The 20,615-nt window shown below is 49.7% G+C and overlaps 1 protein-coding gene across 1 annotated transcript in view; it reads right to left on the reverse strand.

Moving 5' to 3' along the window:
- LOC142576569 (monocarboxylate transporter 3-like) overlaps window positions 1-20,615 on the reverse strand; it is a 129,063-nt gene that overhangs the window by 54,874 nt on the left and 53,574 nt on the right. The window contains exon 2 of the mRNA XM_075686745.1: window positions 7,945-8,207. Coding sequence (XP_075542860.1) covers window positions 7,945-8,207 — 263 coding nt within the window. The remainder of the gene's footprint in view (window positions 1-7,944; window positions 8,208-20,615) is intronic.

Consider the following 20,615-nt stretch of genomic DNA (forward strand, 5'->3'; position numbering starts at 1 on the left):
AGCGGACACCAAGCCTACTCGCAGCCTTCTTGAAATTGTTTGTCAACTTGTGCACATGCGGCACGGCCACCGGTCTCACCTCTTGAGGGACTCTGTCCTAGCTCTCACAGGTCTCTTCATTTTGTACAAGAAGCTTTCGGCAGCCCCGTTCACAAGCGAACCAGGGGGAACCCAGCTGAAGCTAGCTTGGCCAACTGGTTTTCGAAACTCGACTGCATCTTGTGAATACAAGATTTCCTGAGCGCAGATTCAAGGCAGAGTGAAGCCATTCTTCTATTTACCAGTTTTGAATGGGAGGAGTCGAATGCCAGAAGCCCGTTATTTGCACGAGGAGCATTAGGCCACAACGCGGATCTGCACAGAACTCTATTTGCAGATTTAAAAACTGTAAAAACTTACCCTGAGGCAGTTCAGGCGTGAAATCTAAGCCTTTTCCATGTTGTCTAAATAGGGGTGAGCCACCGGCCACATGTTCTGTGAAGCTCAAGGTTCCTTTCTTTTTTAACATTACCAGAAAACCGCCGACATATCTAAAGATATTAAAAACCTTACTTTATAAAACCTGATGTGAAACTGGGTCATTTCTGAAAGAAATAATTTACATAGCACTGGTGTGACACAGGAGGCAGTGCACATGCCAACTTCCTGCATAAAAAACCGCTGGTCAAATGTTATAAAAGCGGCCTATCCGAAAGAAAAGGCATCCATGCTACCCAGGGGCAGAAAATACGAGCGGAACACTATGCCTGCTCGCAAACTTGTTGAAATTGTGGGCCAAATTCTGCACACACGTAAATTGTGCATACAATAAATTTTAATAGGACTAAAGAGTCATCCATAAAAGTACCGACAGGGTTCTGAAAAGAAGCAGGCTCAGTTCCTTCAGTACACTTTCTGACTGCAGAAAATGGCCAGGATGGCTTCAGTTTGGTTTCCTGGTTGGCTTGTCACTAGGGTTGCCGAAAGCCTTTTGCAAAAGAGTGAAGAGAAGGGTTGTCAGAGGTGGGTCAGAGCTCCCTTAAGATGCGAGATAAGTGGCTGTGCCTTATGCGCGCAAGTTGGCCCAAAATTTGAAGAAAGTTGCGAGCAGGCATGGTTTTCCACTCGTTTTTACAGCTCCAAGTAAGCTCGGATGCCTTTGCTCTCGGATAGAGAAAAAATGAAAAAGAAAAAGAAAGAGGCTGTGGAACCAAGCACGGACGACAGTTCATGAAATGTGCTATAGGGGTAGTTTTTGAAATTTCCCTCTCCTGCGGCTGTTTCTATAAAGCACCGGCATGGCGCTGTACAAATGAGCGGATTAGGGAACATGAATGAAACTTTCAGCAAAATAAATATTGCCCCAATATACCTAAGCATATTAGAAACTGCGCATTGCGCTCTTGTGAGGCCTACTTTTCTGACGCGCCGATTCTGGCCAGAAACACAAATACGCAAACTAGCACGAATATACCACGAAGAAAGGTAGCTCGTGCGCTAGCGAAGCGTCCTTATTATTGTACAAGTCAAAGAAAACGTTTGGTTAAAGTTCCTTATGTTGCCGCACTTGATGCTGTAGTGTGCTTGATGCGCAGGCGCTGAATGACGCTGGCGCTCTTTGCCATTGTCCTCTCTTGTGTGCGGTTGTTCTTTGGCGCAATGAAATAATTATAATGAATCTATATGAACTGGCCCACCAAGAAGTTGTCTGAAGCTGATTTTTTAGGTTGCAGCCAGCATATTGCCACATGTAGGCAGTGGATCGAGGCCAAGAGTGGGCCGAGCCCAAAAGAACAAACAAGACCGCGCTTCTCTTTCCCTCCTCGTGAGCCATCCCCGACGGACGCGTTTTCCAAGAGACAGCTGCTCTGTGGTTTATTAAACTCCCAAGAGCACCTCTGCAGGCTCGAGACAAACTGGTGGAGGTGCGGGTTAACCCTTGCGGATGTTGGAAACCCCTCCAAGGATCCGCACTACGAACCCAGTGTCAGTCGACACTCCCGTGCATCGGACCAGCCGCAGGATCAGAGGGCTAGCGCCCGAAGTCGTCGACGCTATGATTCCCACCACTTTAACCGGTATGACCAGCGCTTCCGCTCAACCCGCCCCAATCGGTATGGAGAGGACGATGCTGAATCGGTATACACTTGAGAGCCCACGGATCCTGACGACGTTCCATGGCATAGTCTTCGAAGACGTCGAAGACTGGATGGTCGACTTCGAGTGCGTGGCCACCTTGAACCATTGGAATGACGTGGCAAAACTGAGACACGTTTACTTCTATCTGGAGGACGGCGCGCGTACATGGTTTTGGAACCGTCAGGAGCAACTGACATCGGTGCACGAATTTTGTCGCCGGCTTCTGGAGACCTACCCCAGTGCTGATTGCCACGAACGAGTGGAACGAGTGATTCAGGCCTGCGTCCAGTTACCAAAGGAAACTGTGACCACTTAGATCGAAGACATGATGCGACTCTTCAGACGAGCTGACCCAGCAATGACGGAGGAGAAGTTACGCCATCCGATGAGGGAGGTCAAGGAGCAGCTCTTTGGTGGTCTCGTGCGGAGCCCTTCGAGGATGGTCGCGGAGTTATTGTCCGAGGCCGTGACCATGGAAAAGATGCTTCTGCATCGGTGCAACCTGTATGAGCGGCAAGGGAACAGCATGTCTGCTGCTGACGTTTTCATGACAATCGGAAGCAACAGTGACTGTCTGCAAGAGTTCTGCTTTGTAGCGCGTGAAAAGTTGCAAGAGGCCAGCGACACACCAACACCACGCCCTACGTTAAGCTCCCTTACAAGCGTTATCAAGGACGAGGAAGTGAGACCTTCCCTCCTGGTAATGCTGGGGCTGAACCTACTGAATACCGCCGAGCGACATACGCGGAAATGTTAAGGCACCCTGGTTCTTCTACGCCGCTGTTCATCCGTGCTCCTCCTACAGTGTCACTTCAGTTGGCGCAGCCGATATCATACCGCGAAGCTGGGTACATGCCGTCTTTTGCTCATGCCGCTCCAGTTGCCCATCGGGCGGAGCAACCGGTCCACTACATCGACGGTAGACGCACGTCGCCTCGGCAGTCGGATGTGTGGCGCAGTCACGATGGCCAGCCTCTGTGCTACCACTGCGGCGAAGCTGACCACCTGCACCGCCAGTGCCCATACCGGGGCCTTGGACTTCGCGGCGTTTCCGCATACTCGCCACCACCCCGATGCGGCCATCTGCCCGGGACATTTGGGACTGCCTCTCTCAGCAGCGCTTGCCACCACCTGCCGGGCGGTAGTTGCGGTCACCGTCTCCGAGACGATTTTCGCCTCCACCCCAGCGGTATTCTACCGCGCTGTGACACAGTCCCCGCCGGGAAAAACTAATTAAGCAATCGTTGCGGGCGAGGTCACGTACGATCGAAGTGCTGAAGACCCCCAATCGACTCAGACATGGACAGATCCCCAATCTGACACCACCTGCAGCTGAACAGGACGACCGCCTTACTCTAAATATGGAAGTTACTATTGACGGTTATGCCGCTAGTGCTTTAGTGGACACTGGCGCAGACTACTCTATATTATTCGAGAAAATGGCAACCCAGCTGAAGGAAGTAATCACGCCCTGGTATAACTCGCAGATTCGGACAGCTGGCGGTCATGTTGTTACCGCAGTGGGCGCATTCACAACTAGACTTGAAATTCGAGGATCTACATTAGTAGCGTGCTGCCTTGTCTTACGCGAATGCTCCCGCGGCGTCATTCTTGACGTTGACTTTCTGGAGGAGTATGGCGCTATTATTTTTCAAAAGCGTCGTATCGCATTCTCAGCCGACCGAGCAATCGACGTGCAGGACCATCAATGGCGCGCCGAGGTACTTCCTGCTTCTGGAGACATTGTAACGCTTCCTCCACAAGCCAGTGTCCTCGACGACCTCACATGCTGTGGCTTACGTGATGGCGAAGCGGTGGCCGAAACTAATTTAAAACACCTCCTGAAGCAAGGTGTTTGTGTAGCTAGAAGCGGTATACAGCTCCGTGATGACCAATTACAATTGCTTGTTACCAACTTTAGCAAAGAGCATCGACACCTTGAAGTAGCAAACGTTAACAACTGTTTCACATCGGATGTAGTGGAGATAGCAGACTTGTCTCTGGGACCATATCGACATCAATTCTGAACTGTCTACCGATACCCAGACAGCGCTACGCAGGCTCTTGCATGAAAAACGGACCTGCTTCGCGAGTTCTTCAAAGGTACGTCAGACTTCCATCATTAGACACCGCACCATCACGTTCTAGGACGCACGCCCGATACACCAGCAGCCTTACCGCGTGTCGGCAAAAGATCGCAAAGCCATATGCACGCAGGTCCGGGAGATGCTTGATGATGGCGTTATCAAACCTTCCAACAGCCCGTGGGGTTGTCTCCGGTCACTCTTGTCAAAAAGAAAGACGGAAGCTCCGCTTTTGTGTCGACTACCTGAAGCTTAATAACGTAACTAAAAAGGATGTGTGCTCGCTGCTGCGTATCGACAACTCGTTAGATAGCCTATGGCGTGCCCACTATTTTTCTTTTCTCGATTTAGAAAGTGGCTACTGGCAAATCTAGGTAGACGAACGAGACCGCGAGAAAACAGCCTTTGTGACTCCAGATGGTCTCTACGAATTTCGAGTCCTTCCTTTTGGCGTGTGTTCAGCCCCGGCTACTTTACAGATAATGATGGGCACTGTCCTCACTGGACTGAAGTGGCAGACTTGTCTTGTGTACCTTGAAGATGTGGTCGTATTTTCTGAAACGTTCGAGCAGCATCTTCACCATCTGCGGAGTGTGCTAGGAGCCATCCGATCGGCAGACTTCACACTTAATCCATAAAAGTGCCACTTCGGTTGCGAAAAGCTCAAGTTCCTTGGGTTTATAGTAAGCGCCAAAGAGGTCCGACCCGATCCAGACAAGCTTGCCGCTGTGGCCGCATATCCAGCTGCTGCCGATAACAAGACCGTCCGGCGCTTCCTCGGTTTGTGCGCCTACTATCGCCTGTTGATTTAGGGCTTTTTGAAGATTGCGGACCCTCTGACTCGCCTTACAAGGGACGTCACGCCATTTTTCTGACACAATGAGCAAGAGGCAGCTTTGCTGAGTTAGGACAACGCCTACAGTCATCCTCTGTTCTTGCACAATTTGACGATGATGCCGTACAGAGGTGCATACCGTCGCCAGCAGCACTGGCTTTGGCGCAGTGCTCGCCCAGCGTCAAGATTGAGTGGAAAGAGTTATAGCCTATGCCAGTCGCTCACTGTCCCGCGCCGAGGTGAATTATTCGACTACATAGAACGAGTGCCTCGCAGACGCGTGGGCGATTATCATGTTTCGGCTCTACCTCTATGGTAATCCCTTCAAAGTAGTAACGGACCACCCTCTGTTGATTGGCAACCATGTGCGACCCTTCAGGACGACTGGCACGGTGGAGCTTGCGGAATTTAAGATCACTATCGTTTATAATTCTGGGCGTCAGCACGAAGACGCTGGTACACTGTCCTGCGTACCCATTGATTCTGTAAGTCGGGAAACAGAGGACAATGACGGATTCCTAGGCGCCATTAGTTCGTCGTACTTGATCAGACGGCAGCGTGACGACACTGAGATTCGACGGATCATTGATTATTCAGAGGGCCGCGGCACAGCAATACAACGGCATCAGTCTCGCTCGTCGACATCCTTCTGTCTAGGAAAAACGTGCTGTATAAGAACAATGCCCATTCGAACAGCCGTGCTTAACTCCTGGTGGTTCCAAGAGACATGCGAGACGACGTCCTCTTCGCTTGCCATGATGAACACACATCTGCCCATTTAGCCTTCTCACGAACACTAGCTAGAGTAAGCGAGATGTACTATTGGTCGGGCTTTCGGCAAACGTCAAAGAGTATTTTAAAGGCTGTCGTGAATGCTAGCGACCAAAGACACTGTCAGTTATTCCGGAGAGCTTCCATCAGCCAATCAAGCACCTCACACGCCTTTCGACCAAGTCGGCATGGATATTCTCAGACCGTTTCCTCTTTGTGCCGGTGCAAACAAATGCGTGATCGTCACGACTGATATTTTAACACGTTATGCTGAGACGCAGGCAATCCCACGAGCCGCGGCTTTAGAGGCATCGCAATTCTTCATGCGCCACATCGTTCTGCGTCACGGTGGTCCCTCCCCTGTCATAACAGAGAGAGGGACAGAATTCACAGCTGGGCTTATGGATGAAGTGTTTGAATTATGCAACACCAGGCATTGAACGGCGACCGCTTATCATCCACAGACCAACGGACTTACCGAGCGACTGTATTAGACGATCACAGACATGATCTCCATGTACATCGACGTCCAACACAAAACATGGGATCGGATCTTGCCTCACGTCAACTTCGCGTATAACATCACCGTGCAAAAGACCATGCGATTCACACAAGTTCGCCTTCTCTATGGTCGCGAAGTCCAGACGATGTTGGCTACTATGCTGCCGTTTCATGACAGTGACCACTTGACAACTGACCCCGATGAATTTGCTGAGCGTGCCGAGGAAGCTCGGCAGCTCGCGCGGCTGCACACCGGCCAGCGGCAGCAGACGGACGCACCACGCTACAACATCCGCCACAGGGACGTGTCCTACAACCCCGGAGACCAAGTGTGGGTGTGGACCGCTGTTCGCCGCCGTGGCCTCTGTGAAAAGTTGCTGAGCAGGTATTTTGGTCCATGTAAAGTTCTGTGCCGCGTCAGGCACGTTAACTACGAAGTGCTCCCGGACACAACATCGCAGATACGGACCCGGACACAAAGACAACCGAGCTCGGACATAGTTCATGTTCTGCTCGAAGCTGTATACTGCGCGTCAATAATATTTTTGTTCTCTCATTTACCCTTCATTGTTTCTGGTTTTCATTTATCTTCGTGAGCGTGGCCCTCTGTTCATTGACTATGCCAGCGGCATGTTTCTTTTTCTTTTTTGTACATTCACCTTGTATGCGTAGGGTTATATTTTTGTTTTGTTTGTTTTGTTTTTATTGCTTACGCCTATTTTGCAGCATCGAGACTATGCTTTTGTTCGGAAGAGGGAATAATGCCACACGTAGGTAGTGGGTCGAGGGCGAGAGTGGGTTGAGCGCAAAATAACAAAGAACGCACTTCTCTTTCCCTGCTCACGAAGCAACCCCGACTGAAGCGTTTTCCAGGAGTCAGCTGCTCTGCGGTTGATGAAGCCCCCAAGAGGCTCGTCACACTATTGTGGTAGGATTAAGTACCTGGATTCGTCGGTGGAGATTTGCCGGATTGTCCCAATGCTTTTTTTTTCGGTGGTGTCCATAAGAATTCATTGGAGGATAAAGAAAAAAAACGGTGCTTAAAGTTTGAGAGTCACTGCTTACAATTTTACTGTCAAAAGTGGATGTCAAACTGCCTTCTATCAAACCTTACACAAAAAATTGAATAATAAGGGCGAGCGTTTCATATTTGGTTGCATTAGAACTAATGGACTGTTCGTCGTAGCTTGATTGCGCTGGATCTTAGTTTTCCAAATTAAATCATGTGTTACATGTAACTAGTTGTATGAAACAGTATGAATGGTTATCTTGTGAGTAGCGCGCATAACTGGAAAAGGCGGGAAAAGCTACGTCTGTGATACAAAATTTGTTGTAAAGATTCCATGGCATTAGCCACGTTCAGCACCTCGCACTTATCGCACCAAAACCAAAGCGTCTGTGAAAGTCGATCAAGCTTAGTTACATTAAGGCATAGCTTGAAAGCTTCAAAAGGAAGACGCAGTGCTCCGCCCGCCGAATATCTCCTACCCGCCAGGGAAGGAGACATTCCTTATGGCCAACCTAAGAGAGTAACACGCGGTGGTGTCGAGAGTTGTGACCTAAACTGAAGCATATAAAGCAACTGAGATAGGCGGACAACAAATTCGTGTCGTGAAGAACGCAACTGTTACTCACTTCCTGAGTATATCATTATTGTGAATACGCTTCCTGGCCAGGAAGCATCCGTGAAGTCGACGGCGAAAGTGTCCATGATGGCGACGAAGTAGAACCCTGAGTTTATCTGCGTCGCCATGTTGAAGAAGGATGCGATAGCTGCCGCAGCTGCAATGCCCCAGCTTTTATCGATGTCCTTTGGTTGGAAACGCCGCGACTGCCGCCTGACGGCACTGGCATTTGTTTCATCGTTTGCTGAAGACTTGGCGAAAACACTGCTCAACCTGCACATACAAGATTTGAGAAGAGATCCCATTTGCCCAGATTTAATAGATGCAAATTCTAGGAGCTACAAATGAAGACAATGTGAGTAGTGGTAATATATTTGGTCACGTGGCGTGGAGCCAGACCAAGGAAAAATAAAGGGGGAGGCGAACAAGCGCTCGGCCAGCGCTTGTCTGTGCCCCCGCTTCACCGTTCGTTCTTCGGCTCCGCGCTGTGTATAACCAGATGGGACGCCAACTAGCACGGTCTTACACCCTGGTGCTCATAATATATGACATATTTAAGGGAGCCTTTAGAAAAACATGAAGTTCTAAAAGATAGTATAGGTCAAGTATTTTCATTATCATAACCAGTAGCAACACCAAGAGCAGCCTACTTAGGCGCACTCGAGCACACAACTCCCCTTACTAATTTCCTAATTTGACCGCTGCACCTACTTCTCTCTCATCCCTGACGATGCTTCCTTTCTTTTAGCACCTATTGCGCAACTATAATAGAGAGCTATCTTTATTTATTCGATGCTGGAGAGGTTTCGCATAATTTTAAAGAACGACATAATGGTAACGAATACAAATTCCAAGCATTCTTTTTTGTACATATCGCCACGTCCTCAATATAAATGTCGGCGTATGCTTACAGCTTCCGCACGCGTTTTACGCGTAAGACATGTGGAGTTTGTTTGGCGGCTGCAAATTAAGGTCGCATTTCGAATATTGTTTTCCTTGCAGTAGCTATTAAAATGAAAGAGAGTAAAATAGAACGGCTATTTCACTGTGCATAGCGGTGCACTTAAAAAGTAACTACCCCAGTATTTAAATACAGATTAGTTCCGTTTATTCATTAAAGTGTGTAAAATTTTTAGATCGTGTGCGTGAATCTCATATTAGATAGCCAGCACACACCACTTGTACAACCATCAGATTAGCTTTTTCTACGCTTTTGTGGAACGCAGACAATACCAAATACCAGTACCATGTCTAAATTAGAAGCACTGAGAAGTCTGAAGTTGCTTTCGTTATTCGTCGTTCTTAAATTATCTGTTTACCTGCTATTGACCAACCAAACACATACGTTGTATTAGTGACTATTAATGCTCTTTGTTGGACCTAAGACACATGCATGAGGCGTTTGTTAAACTAATTGACAAAAGATGAATGTGCACACAACCGAAAAACAGCCACCCAAGCTATGCTGCAGAAATGTTTCCCGAATGTAGCACCTAGATATTTGAAACGTACAATGGATATCCCATACAGTGTGTACATGTGAAATTTGCATTGCATAGATGGTTTGCTGCGACGGTCACAGAGATGCTTGACTGCCCATATATGAGGGCATTTGGCAGTATGTTCGTTATAATGAATGTTACGGTTCCTCAGCAGGCACTGTGTGACAGATGTAAAGGAGCGAACGCCCACACAGGAAGGACAGGTACATCGCATGCCTACGTATGTGCACACCTGCGCGCACAAGAAACTGCAGCGGGCTTGTTCTTGACACACCGCCAGGAACATAGCGGCATACTGAATTAACGAAACTTGTGTGTATGTTCCTCAACTGGCACAAAATATATGCGCACATATCAGCTGCACTATTTTGCAATAAAGCCACTTGGACAACTAGACATCTGAGGACCACAAAGAGGCCTTTATGTCAAGTTACAATACGCATTACTTGTTACGGGAAAAAATATTTCAGCCATCTCTTTTCAGGTCCAAGCAGCATAATTTAGAAGTAGTGAGTCTTTCTTGCAAGAACGTAGGTGTTTGTGCCGTCGAGCAAATGTCGATTTCGGAATTAAACATCAGGAACTAATTGGTTTATCGCAGAAACATGGGTGGGGGGAGCCAAATTGGGCTTGCAGGTGGGAGCTTTCTCGTTGGTTGTGCAGCGTGAGCTCTAAGACGGACAAAGGAGAAACATGATGCCAGGTGAAACGGCATAGTAACATCAAGGCGCTTTGTAATGGAGCTGAGAACATTATTGAAGCATGAAGGCAAAAATATAAATTTGCTTTAGCTATTTTGTAGACATAAAGCGTGCATGTTCATGTCACGATCGTGCCCGACATGTTCAGGTTCTTGAAGGGCTTGTGACTCTTCGTACACAAGGACTCGTATTCCACTCTTTTTTCTGGTTGTCCTATTGATAGATATCTGGGGAAATAAATAATGGCCGCGCATCGGAACATAAGAAATTGTAGAGAGTATGTCAAGGAAACGTTCACAGTTCTGCACTGGCGACTGCGGCAATGATGTTGTGTTAGTGACGTCATTATCACAACACCTTGCGCAAGATACACGTAGTGGATTATGCTGTTTTATTATTTAGTACATAATGTAGTCCGAAGACCAAGCTGGAAGGGCGAAAAAATTAACACAGCAAGCGAAACTGTACAAGATATACAACAGATTAAAGCAAGCATTATCAATCAAAGACACCGATGGACTAACAAACATGTTACAAATACGTTGGAGGCAAGGATTGCACAACTCAGTAAAATCATTCTTTTACACAAATAAAAATACAAAAACAATTTAGCTCGTGAATTGTCAAAATATCGAGAAAATGTGGCGTTACCAGCAATGACGTTTACGCGAAGTGACACATGTGTTTTAGAGTGCAGCTATTCCTAGGTGGAGCGTCTAAATCGCCGTAAACGCGCGGAGACGCTCGTGCCACTGCTCTCGTTTTCGTCATTTTCTTCTACCACTGCTGGCTCGTTGGCGCCATTCGGCGTAACCACGCGAAGACGCTCGTGCCACAGCTCGCGTGTTTGTCGTCGTATTCCATTACAGCTGGCTCGTCGGCGCCACTCGGAGTAGCCGCGCGAAGACGCTCGTGCCACTGCTCGCGCGTTCCTCGTCGTCTTCTACCACAGCTGGCTTGCTTGCGCTCCTTGGAGTAGCCGCGCGAAGACGCTCGTGCCACTGCTCGCGCGTTCGTCATCGTCTTGCAGCACAGCTGGCTCGTTGGCGCCACTCGGCGTAACCTCGCGAAGACGCTCGTGCCACTGCTCGCGCGTTCGTCATCGTCTTGTAGCACAGCTGGCTCGTTGGTGCCACTCGGCGTAACCTCGCGAAGACGCTCGTGCCACTGCTCGCGCGTTCGTCATCGTCTTGTAGCACAGCTGGCTCGTTGGTGCCACTCGGCGTAACCTCGCGAAGATGCTCGTGCCACTGCTCGCGCGTTCGTCATCGTCTTGTAGCACAGCTGGCTCGTTGGTGCCACTCGGCGTAACCTCGCGAAGACGCTCGTGCCACTGCTCGCGCGTTCGTCATCGTCTTGTAGCACAGCTGGCTCGTTGGTGCCACTCGGCGTAACCTCGCGAAGACGCTCGTGCCACTGCTCGCGCGTTCGTCATCGTCTTGTAGCACAGCTGGCTCGTTGGTGCCACTCGGCGTAACCTCGCGAAGATGCTCGTGCCACTGCTCGCGCGTTCGTCATCGTCTTGTAGCACAGCTGGCTCGTTGGTGCCACTCGGCGTAACCTCGCGAAGACGCTCGTGCCAATGCTCGCGCGTTCGTCATCGTCTTCTACCGCAGCTGGCTCGTTGGCGCCATTCGGCGTAACGACGCTAAGACACTCGCGCGTTCCTCGTAGTCTCCTAACGCAGCTGGCTCGTTGGCGCCACTCGGCGTAACCTCGCGAAGACGCTCGTGCCACTGCTCGCGCGTTCGTCATCGTCTTCTACTACAGCTGGCTGGTTGGCGCCACTTGGAGTAGCCGCGCGATCGGCATCGTTTTCTACCGCAGCTGGCTCGTTGGCGCCATTCGGCGTAACCACGCTAAGACACTCGCGCGTTCCTCGTAGTCTCCTAACGCAGCTGGCTCGTTGGCGCCACTCGGCGTAACCTCGCGAAGACGCTCGTGCCACTGCTCGCGCGTTCGTCATCGTCTTCTACTACAGCTGGCTTGTTGGCGCCACTTGGAGTAGCCGCGCGATCGGCATCGTCTTCTACCGCAGCTAGCTCGTTGGCGCCATTCGGCGTAACCACGCTAAGACACTCGCGCGTTCCTCGTAGTCTCCTAACGCAGCTGGCTCGTTGGCGCCACTCGGCGTAACCTCGCGAAGACGCTCGTGCCACTGCTCGCGCGTTCGTCATCGTCTTCTACCGCAGCTGGCTCGTTGGCGCCATTCGGCGTAACCACGCTAAGACACTCGCGCGTTCCTCGTAGTCTCCTAACGCAGCTGGCTCGTTGGCGCCACTCGGCGTAACCTCGCGAAGACGCTCGTGCCACTGCTCGCGCGTTCGTCATCGTCTTCTACCGCAGCTGGCTCGTTGGCGCCATTCGGCGTAACGACGCTAAGACACTCGCGCGTTCCTCGTAGTCTCCTAACGCAGCTGGCTCGTTGGCGCCACTCGGCGTAACCTCGCGAAGACGCTCGTGCCACTGCTCGCGCGTTCGTCATCGTCTTCTACTACAGCTGGCTGGTTGGCGCCACTTGGAGTAGCCGCGCGATCGGCATCGTTTTCTACCGCAGCTGGCTCGTTGGCGCCATTCGGCGTAACCACGCTAAGACACTCGCGCGTTCCTCGTAGTCTCCTAACGCAGCTGGCTCGTTGGCGCCACTCGGCGTAACCTCGCGAAGACGCTCGTGCCACTGCTCGCGCGTTCGTCATCGTCTTCTACTACAGCTGGCTTGTTGGCGCCACTTGGAGTAGCCGCGCGATCGGCATCGTCTTCTACCGCAGCTAGCTCGTTGGCGCCATTCGGCGTAACCACGCTAAGACACTCGCGCGTTCCTCGTAGTCTCCTAACGCAGCTGGCTCGTTGGCGCCACTCGGCGTAACCTCGCGAAGACGCTCGTGCCACTGCTCGCGCGTTCGTCATCGTCTTCTACCGCAGCTGGCTCGTTGGCGCCATTCGGCGTAACCACGCTAAGACACTCGCGCGTTCCTCGTAGTCTCCTAACGCAGCTGGCTCGTTGGCGCCACTCGGCGTAACCTCGCGAAGACGCTCGTGCCACTGCTCGCGCGTTCGTCATCGTCTTCTACTACAGCTGGCTTGTTGGCGCCACTTGGAGTAGCCGCGCGATCGGCATCGTCTTCTACCGCAGCTGGCTCGTTGGCGCCATTCGGCGTAACCACGCTAAGACACTCGCGCGTTCCTCGTAGTCTCCTAACGCAGCTGGCTCGTTGGCGCCACTCGGCGTAACCTCGCGAAGACGCTCGTGCCACTGCTCGCGCGTTCGTCATCGTCTTCTACTACAGCTGGCTTGTTGGCGCCACTTGGAGTAGCCGCGCGATCGGCATCGTCTTCTACCGCAGCTGGCTCGTTGGCGCCATTCGGCATAACCACGCTAAGACACTCGCGCGTTCCTCGTAGTCTCCTAACGCAGCTGGCTCGTTGGCGCCACTCGGCGTAACCTCGCGAAGACGCTCGTGCCACTGCTCGCGCGTTCGTCATCATCTTGTAGCACAGCTGGCTCGTTGGTGCCGCTCGGCGTAACCTCGCGAAGACGCTCGTGCCACTGCTCGCGCGTTCGTCATCGTCTTCTACTACAGCTGGCTTGTTGGCGCCACTTGGAGTAGCCGCGCGATCGTCATCGTCTTCTACCGCAGCTGGCTCGTTGGCGCATTCGGCGTAACCACGCTAAGACACTCGCGCGTTCCTCGTAGTCTCCTAACGCAGCTGGCTCGTTGGTGCCACTCGGCGTAACCTCGCGAAGACGCTCGTGCCACTGCTCGCGCGTTCGTCATCGTCTTGTAGCACAGCTGGCTCGTTGGTGCCACTCGGCGTAACCTCGCGAAGACGCTCGTGCCACTGCTCGCGCGTTCGTCATCGTCTTGTAGCACAGCTGGCTCGTTGGCGCCACTCGGCGTAACCTCGCGAAGACGCTCGTGCCACTGCTCGCGCGTTCGTCATCGTCTTCTACTACAGCTGGCTTGTTGGCGCCACTTGGAGTAGCCGCGCGATCGTCATCGTCTTCTACCGCAGCTGGCTCGTTGGCGCCATTCGGCGTAACCACGCTAAGACACTCGCGCGTTCCTCGTAGTCTCCTAACGCAGCTGGCTCGTTGGTGCCACTCGGCGTAACCTCGCGAAGACGCTCGTGCCACTGCTCGCGCGTTCGTCATCGTCTTGTAGCACAGCTGGCTCGTTGGTGCCACTCGGCGTAACCTCGCGAAGACGCTCGTGCCACTGCTCGCGCGTTCGTCATCGTCTTCTACTACAGCTGGCTTGTTGGCGCCACTTGGAGTAGCCGCGCGATCGTCATCGTCTTCTACCGCAGCTGGCTCGTTGGCGCCATTCGGCGTAACCACGCTAAGACACTCGCGCGTTCCTCGTAGTCTCCTAACGCAGCTGGCTCGTTGGTGCCACTCGGCGTAACCTCGCGAAGACGCTCGTGCCACTGCTCGCGCGTTCGTCATCGTCTTCTACTACAGCTGGCTTGTTGGCGCCACTTGGAGTAGCCGCGCGATCGTCATCGTCTTCTACCGCAGCTGGCTCGTTGGCGCCATTCGGCGTAACCACGCTAAGACACTCGCGCGTTCCTCGTAGTCTCCTAACGCAGCTGGCTCGTTGGTGCCACTCGGCGTAACCTCGCGAAGACGCTCGTGCCACTGCTCGCGCGTTCGTCATCGTCTTGTAGCACAGCTGGCTCGTTGGTGCCACTCGGCGTAACCTCGCGAAAACGCTCGTGCCACTGCTCGCGTCGTCTTCTACTGCAGCTAGCTCGTTGGCTTCACTCGGCGCAACCGCGCGAAGACGCTCGTGCCACTGCTGGCGCGTTTGTCATCGCCGTCTTCCAGAGCTGGCTCCGATGCCGCTCATCATGCTGGCGTTGCCATACTGCCCGTCCCTCTGCGAAGGTGCTGCAGTCGGTGCTGTGGTTGCGGTCTCATTCTTTGCCTCAATATATCAGGAAATGAAAACACCTATAAAGTTGCGCTCAAATTTCGCTTTAGGGTGTGTAGTAATCATCGGATTTTTTTCGAAGTGAGAAAAACAACTTTTTGAAGAAACACTTGAAGGGAGCGTGTTCCATTCGCTGGCGGTAACGGAACATAAAACTAGTGTTTAATCGGGTTAGCGCGCAAAGTATGATGTGAGGTGATTACTGTCACTATGCCTGGTCTGCCGAGAAAGAGTGGAAGAAAGATATATATTCGTATCGGTATTAAACTGCCTAGTGTGGAGTAAGAAAAGAAACTTGAGCCTTGCGTTAGCTCGGTGCAGTTCGAAAAGTGGGACGTAGTTACTAGCCATCAGTGATGAAGGCGAATCGAGATTGTGATAGGCGTTATAGATGAATCTCACTGCTCTCCTTTGAACCATCTCCAGCTTATCCTAGCTTTGCTTATGCTATGCTAGCTTAGCTTAAGCACAGATGAAGCGAATATTTTTGCGTTTTATTCAAGATGAAGAAAATGGTCGCAAAACTGCGGATGACGAAGCTAACTTTTTATTGAGCGAACCTGTTCTCATGAAATCAAGCTGCACTCAAAACACAACGATAGCGGCGAACACAGTCGGCAATCGTCGAAATCTGTATCAGCCGGTCAAGCGCTTCGGCTTTTATACACGAGTCATCGGAGGTTCAAGAGTAATCGCTGGCGCCCGCGTGTCTTCCAGAAGAGATATGGTTATTTCACGCGAGAAAACTGCTGTACTTCCTTTTACAAGCAAATGCCTCAAGAGACTCCAGCTCGTGCTAGACTCTCAGCGTCTGCAACTTGTGTGACAACGCAAGTTCTTGGGTATTATCATTCTGACGGCTATCACGGGCTCCCCAAACAAAATCATTGTTTTTGCCTTGGCGTGTGCCGTGCCCTCAATCAGAGGGCACGGCACACGCGTGAGGGACAGCATGGCTGAAAAGCTAATGCTCGTTTTGCAGGTCATGTCGTGGTTTTCGGGTACAGCGATCACTTGGAATGAATTGCCATCCTGCCTGCCGTATCGTCTCGACAACGACATGCTATCGGATGCGACAACATGCAAGCCGCGTGGCCTGTCATTCCTACTTGGCCGCATGGGGGACAAGACGGATTTCCGATTCGTCGACAAGCTTCTTTCGAGAATTACGTCATCGGCGGAACTTCTACAAAGGCAGCACCTCGACGCCCACGGCCTAAGAGGGCACGGCACACGCCTGAGGGACAGCATGGCTGAAAAGCTACAGCTCGTTTTGCAGGTTGGTTCATGGCCTGATTCTATTTCCTATCGCAGTGACGATAGATTTCTCGTAGTTCTGCCGTGCCCTCGCAGATGTCGCGCCATTTTGGTTGACTGCTGGTCAGTGGTGCTGTTGTTGTTGACATCGGGAGATATTGAGGAAAATCCAGGGCCCCCGACGGAAGAGTATTTGAAGGCCATTCTAGACAACCAGGCAGAAACCGACCGGAAACTTAATTCAATTCAAGAACAAATTGGTGTTCTCTCAGCAAGGACAGAAAAGCTGTCAGATTACCTTGTGGTAATCCAGGAGATGATCACAACAATAGATAAGCTCGAGGATACTGTCAGGCAACAGGCCAAAAAATTAGTTGAGTTTGAAAACTGTGGGCGGCGTAACAACCTTTTAGTGTTTGGTGTCCCGGAAAAGGCGAACGAAACAGAGTCAGATCTCAGGGCAGCTGTTGCAGATAACATTTTTAAAAAAGAACTAGGTTTCCAAGTCACCACAATAGAAAGAATTCACCGTATTGGAAGGAAGAAGCCAGAAAAGCATAGACCTATCATAATGAAATTTTATGACAGCAGGGAAAAGGATAGCATTCTAAAGAATTGCAAGAAACTTAAGGGAAAATCTGTTCACGTCAGCAATGATTATGCAAAAGAAACTGCAGACGTTAGAAAGAAACTATGGAAATCTGCGATTTTAGAAAGGGACAATAAGCAAAAGGTGTCTCTGGTTCATGATAAGCTTAAGACTGATGACCGTCTATATGCCTGGAATCACAGTCGCAACGAGCGTATTCTTTGCCAAGAACTCCGTGATAAGGGCCGCCATAGCAATCGCAAAGTGTCGGGGGAAGCTTGCAATGACAAGGAAGGCATGCCTTCCTGCAGTTCAAATACAGCATAGCTCAGAATCGTTTCGTTCAATGCCCGCAGTATTCTTAACAAGGTTACTGAATTAGAATGTCTGTTGCCATCTGAGCGACCGCACGTCGTTTGCATTACGGAAACATGGCTCAACAGTGCTATTTCTTGCGACCGCATTATCCCACCTGGCTACACAATGTTCAGGTGGAATCGGGACTCTCGTGGTGGTGGTGTGGCCATTATTGTTAAATCATCGCTGACAGGCTGTACGGTTATGTGTGACATGTCGGAATCGGTGTGGTGTACAATCATGTTCGCTGGCATGTCGTACCTCATAGGAGTCGTTTCTAGGCCGCCAACTACTTCACCTGATTTTCTAGATATGTTAAATACGTTTCTTTGCTCACATGTAAACAGGAACACCAGGCTAATAATGACTGGTGATTTTAACTTGCCACATATCGATTGGGAACTTATTTCGCCTGGAAATACAGAAATGTCTAGTACCGAAAAATTATTGGATATCACATTTTTTCATAACTCAAGGCAAATAGTGAAGGAAAACACACGTATAACGTCCCAATCGCAGTCATTGCTTGACTTGGTGTTCCTTTCCCATAAAGTAGTCGATTATGAAATGGCAGTCACCGATGGTATATCCGATCACAAAATCATTTTGCTGAATGTGCTTTCTTGTACACCGCCACCTACAAAACCTACTGTGCGTGTTGAAATCAAAGACTATGCTAAGGCCGATGATACGTCTATTCTAGATTATTTAGAAAAGTGTTTCAACGAATTTGAAAATGTCTCCGAGGTCGAAACAGTTGAAGATTTGTGGCAGCGCTTTCAGGCTATTATTAAAGTCTGCATAGATCAGTTTGTTCCGACCCGACTCAAGAAAACGAAGCGGAGTAACCCATGGATAACTAGGGATATTGTTCACGCGAAACGGAAATTAAAAAGGCTGCGCTAGGGAAAAGCAGATCCTGGGGAAATACACGCAGTACGTCAGAGAATAAAGACTTTGTTACTCAGTTCGAAGCACACATTTTTTAATCGCAATCTAAGTGATTTTCTTAAGACTTCCCCAGAAAAAATTTGGCGTTATTTAGACCGCAGAAAGGAAGAAATAAAGCAAATAACGGTAGGAAATGTTCTAGTAGAAGAAAAAGGTGTTATCGCTGATGGATTAAATAAATATTTCCTATCAGTATTCACGCGCAGTGATCGACCATTTCCAGTAGATGATGGGGCATCTTTCAGCGAAAGTTCCATGGACGCTATCAACTTTACTCAGAGGGGCGTATTCCAGCAGTTGCTGCAGTTAGATGACAAGAAGGCTTCTGGGCCAGACGGAATACCGTCTGGCTTTTTGAAAAGGTATGCTGAGTGGATATCATTTTATTTGGTAATTATTTTTCAGAAATCACTAAGCACCCATTCCGTGCCACAGGACTTGCGTTGTGCTGTAGTTATCCCCATATTTAAATGTGGCAATCGTACTCTAATGAATAACTACCGTCCTGTATCCCTTACGTCAGTTTGCTGCAAGGTTATGGAACACGTCATAGCAAAGCATATAATTATCTTCCTAGAATCAAATGGCCTCCTTTGCGCATGCCAGCATGGGTTCCGACGGGGACTTTCGACAGTGACACAGCTCATTGAGACATTACACGATTTTTCCAAAACTATGGACAACCGTGAACAAATGGATGTTATATGCGTTGATTTGGCCAAAGCCTTTGATAAGGTTCCCCACCGTAAATTACTTTTTAAGCTGTAGAAAGCAGGTATAAGTGGCGACGTTCTAAAATGGATTGAAGATTATTTAACTAACCGCAAGCAGGCAGTTCGCGTTGATAGTTCCGAGTCTGGTTTTGTAGATGTATACTCGGGAGTACCACAGGGGTCCGTCTTAGGACCAACACTTTTTCTGCTTTACATCAATGACGTAGCAACCGCTTTAGATAGTTCTGCTAAGATAAAACTCTTTGCAGATGACTGCTTGATTTTTGCGCCGGTATCTTGTTTAGAGGATCAGATTAAGCTCAACCGAAACCTTCAGGCGTTTGGGAGTTGGTGTGACAAGTGGGAAATGCGAATTAATTTTGATAAGACCACATACACGCATATCACTGCAAAAAAGAATATTGTTGCTTTTCAGTACGATATTCAAGGCTACAATCTAGTTAATGTTCCTTGTTTCAAATATCATGGTGTCTCTATTTCGCATGATTTATAATGGCACAATCAAGTAGAAAGAGTGTGCTCTGCGGCACAGAAGAAATTGGGTTTTTTAAGACCAAAACTGGGGAGGGCAACAAAAGATGTTAAACTGCTGGCTTACAAGTCTCTTATTCGACCATCCCTAGAATATGCGTTAGTAGCATGGGCGCCCCATCAAAAGGTATTGTGGGTCAAAATAGAGAAGGTGCAACGCCGCGCGGCGCGCTTTATTTGTTCGAAATATAGAAGGACAGACTCAGTTGCGGCGATGTTAAAGTCTTGCGGTCTTGAATTATTGGAAGATAGGTGCAAGAAGCAGAGAGTTAAAACGTTATTTCAAATAATTCACGGCGAACTAAAAATTAATAAAGATTTGTATTTAAAACCTCCAGGCAGGCTGAGCTCCCGCTTAAATCATAGTGCAGCTATTCAACCGTACTTGTCCCGAACCAATGCCTTTCGTTGTTCGTTCTTCCCACAGTCAATAGAGCTGTGGAACAAGCTGCCTGCAGAAATTGTTCGCAGTTCTGATACTGCATTGTTTACAAATGCAATCAAGGTTCTTTACTAAAACTGTACCACGTGGATATTGCAAAGTGTTTTTCTTTCCTTTTTTCTCTTTTTCCTTTTTTTCTGTTTGTGTGCGTGCGGCAGCTGGTTGAACATTTGAATACATGTCTTATAGCCTGTATATCGTATCTTGTATTGTATCCGTAGGACACTGTAATGCATGTGCATATTTCTTTTGTATCTGGCTGTCTTGTACGAACGTATATGTAACATCCCTCCCTGTTATGACCCTCAACTGAGGGTTGACAGTATTTCTAAATAAAATAAATAAAAATAAATATTTAGAGGAGAAAGTCAGCTTCCTAATCAACATGTAGCGGCAGCAGCATCGGCGTCGCACGAGGGATGACGTAGACGCTCGCGTCTACACGAGGCTCGAGCGACTGGCGCTCCGGCACGGGCTAGCGTTCCGAAGGAGATCATTAAAAAGAATGCTACGCTAAGAGACGGACTGTCGGTTCTTCCTCTCCTGCGAGAACCCGAGACTTTAACGGTCTATGAGGTCGCTCGTCGCCACAGTTTGGTGACTCCGGACGTGATACTGCCATACGCTCCTGTGGTAGAGACGACCATGGACCAGACCGACGCTACGAGAGCTCAAGGCCAGAA

This window comes from Dermacentor variabilis, chromosome 3 (assembly GCF_050947875.1).
Source record: "Dermacentor variabilis isolate Ectoservices chromosome 3, ASM5094787v1, whole genome shotgun sequence".
Classification (NCBI taxonomy): Eukaryota; Metazoa; Arthropoda; class Arachnida; order Ixodida; family Ixodidae; genus Dermacentor; species Dermacentor variabilis.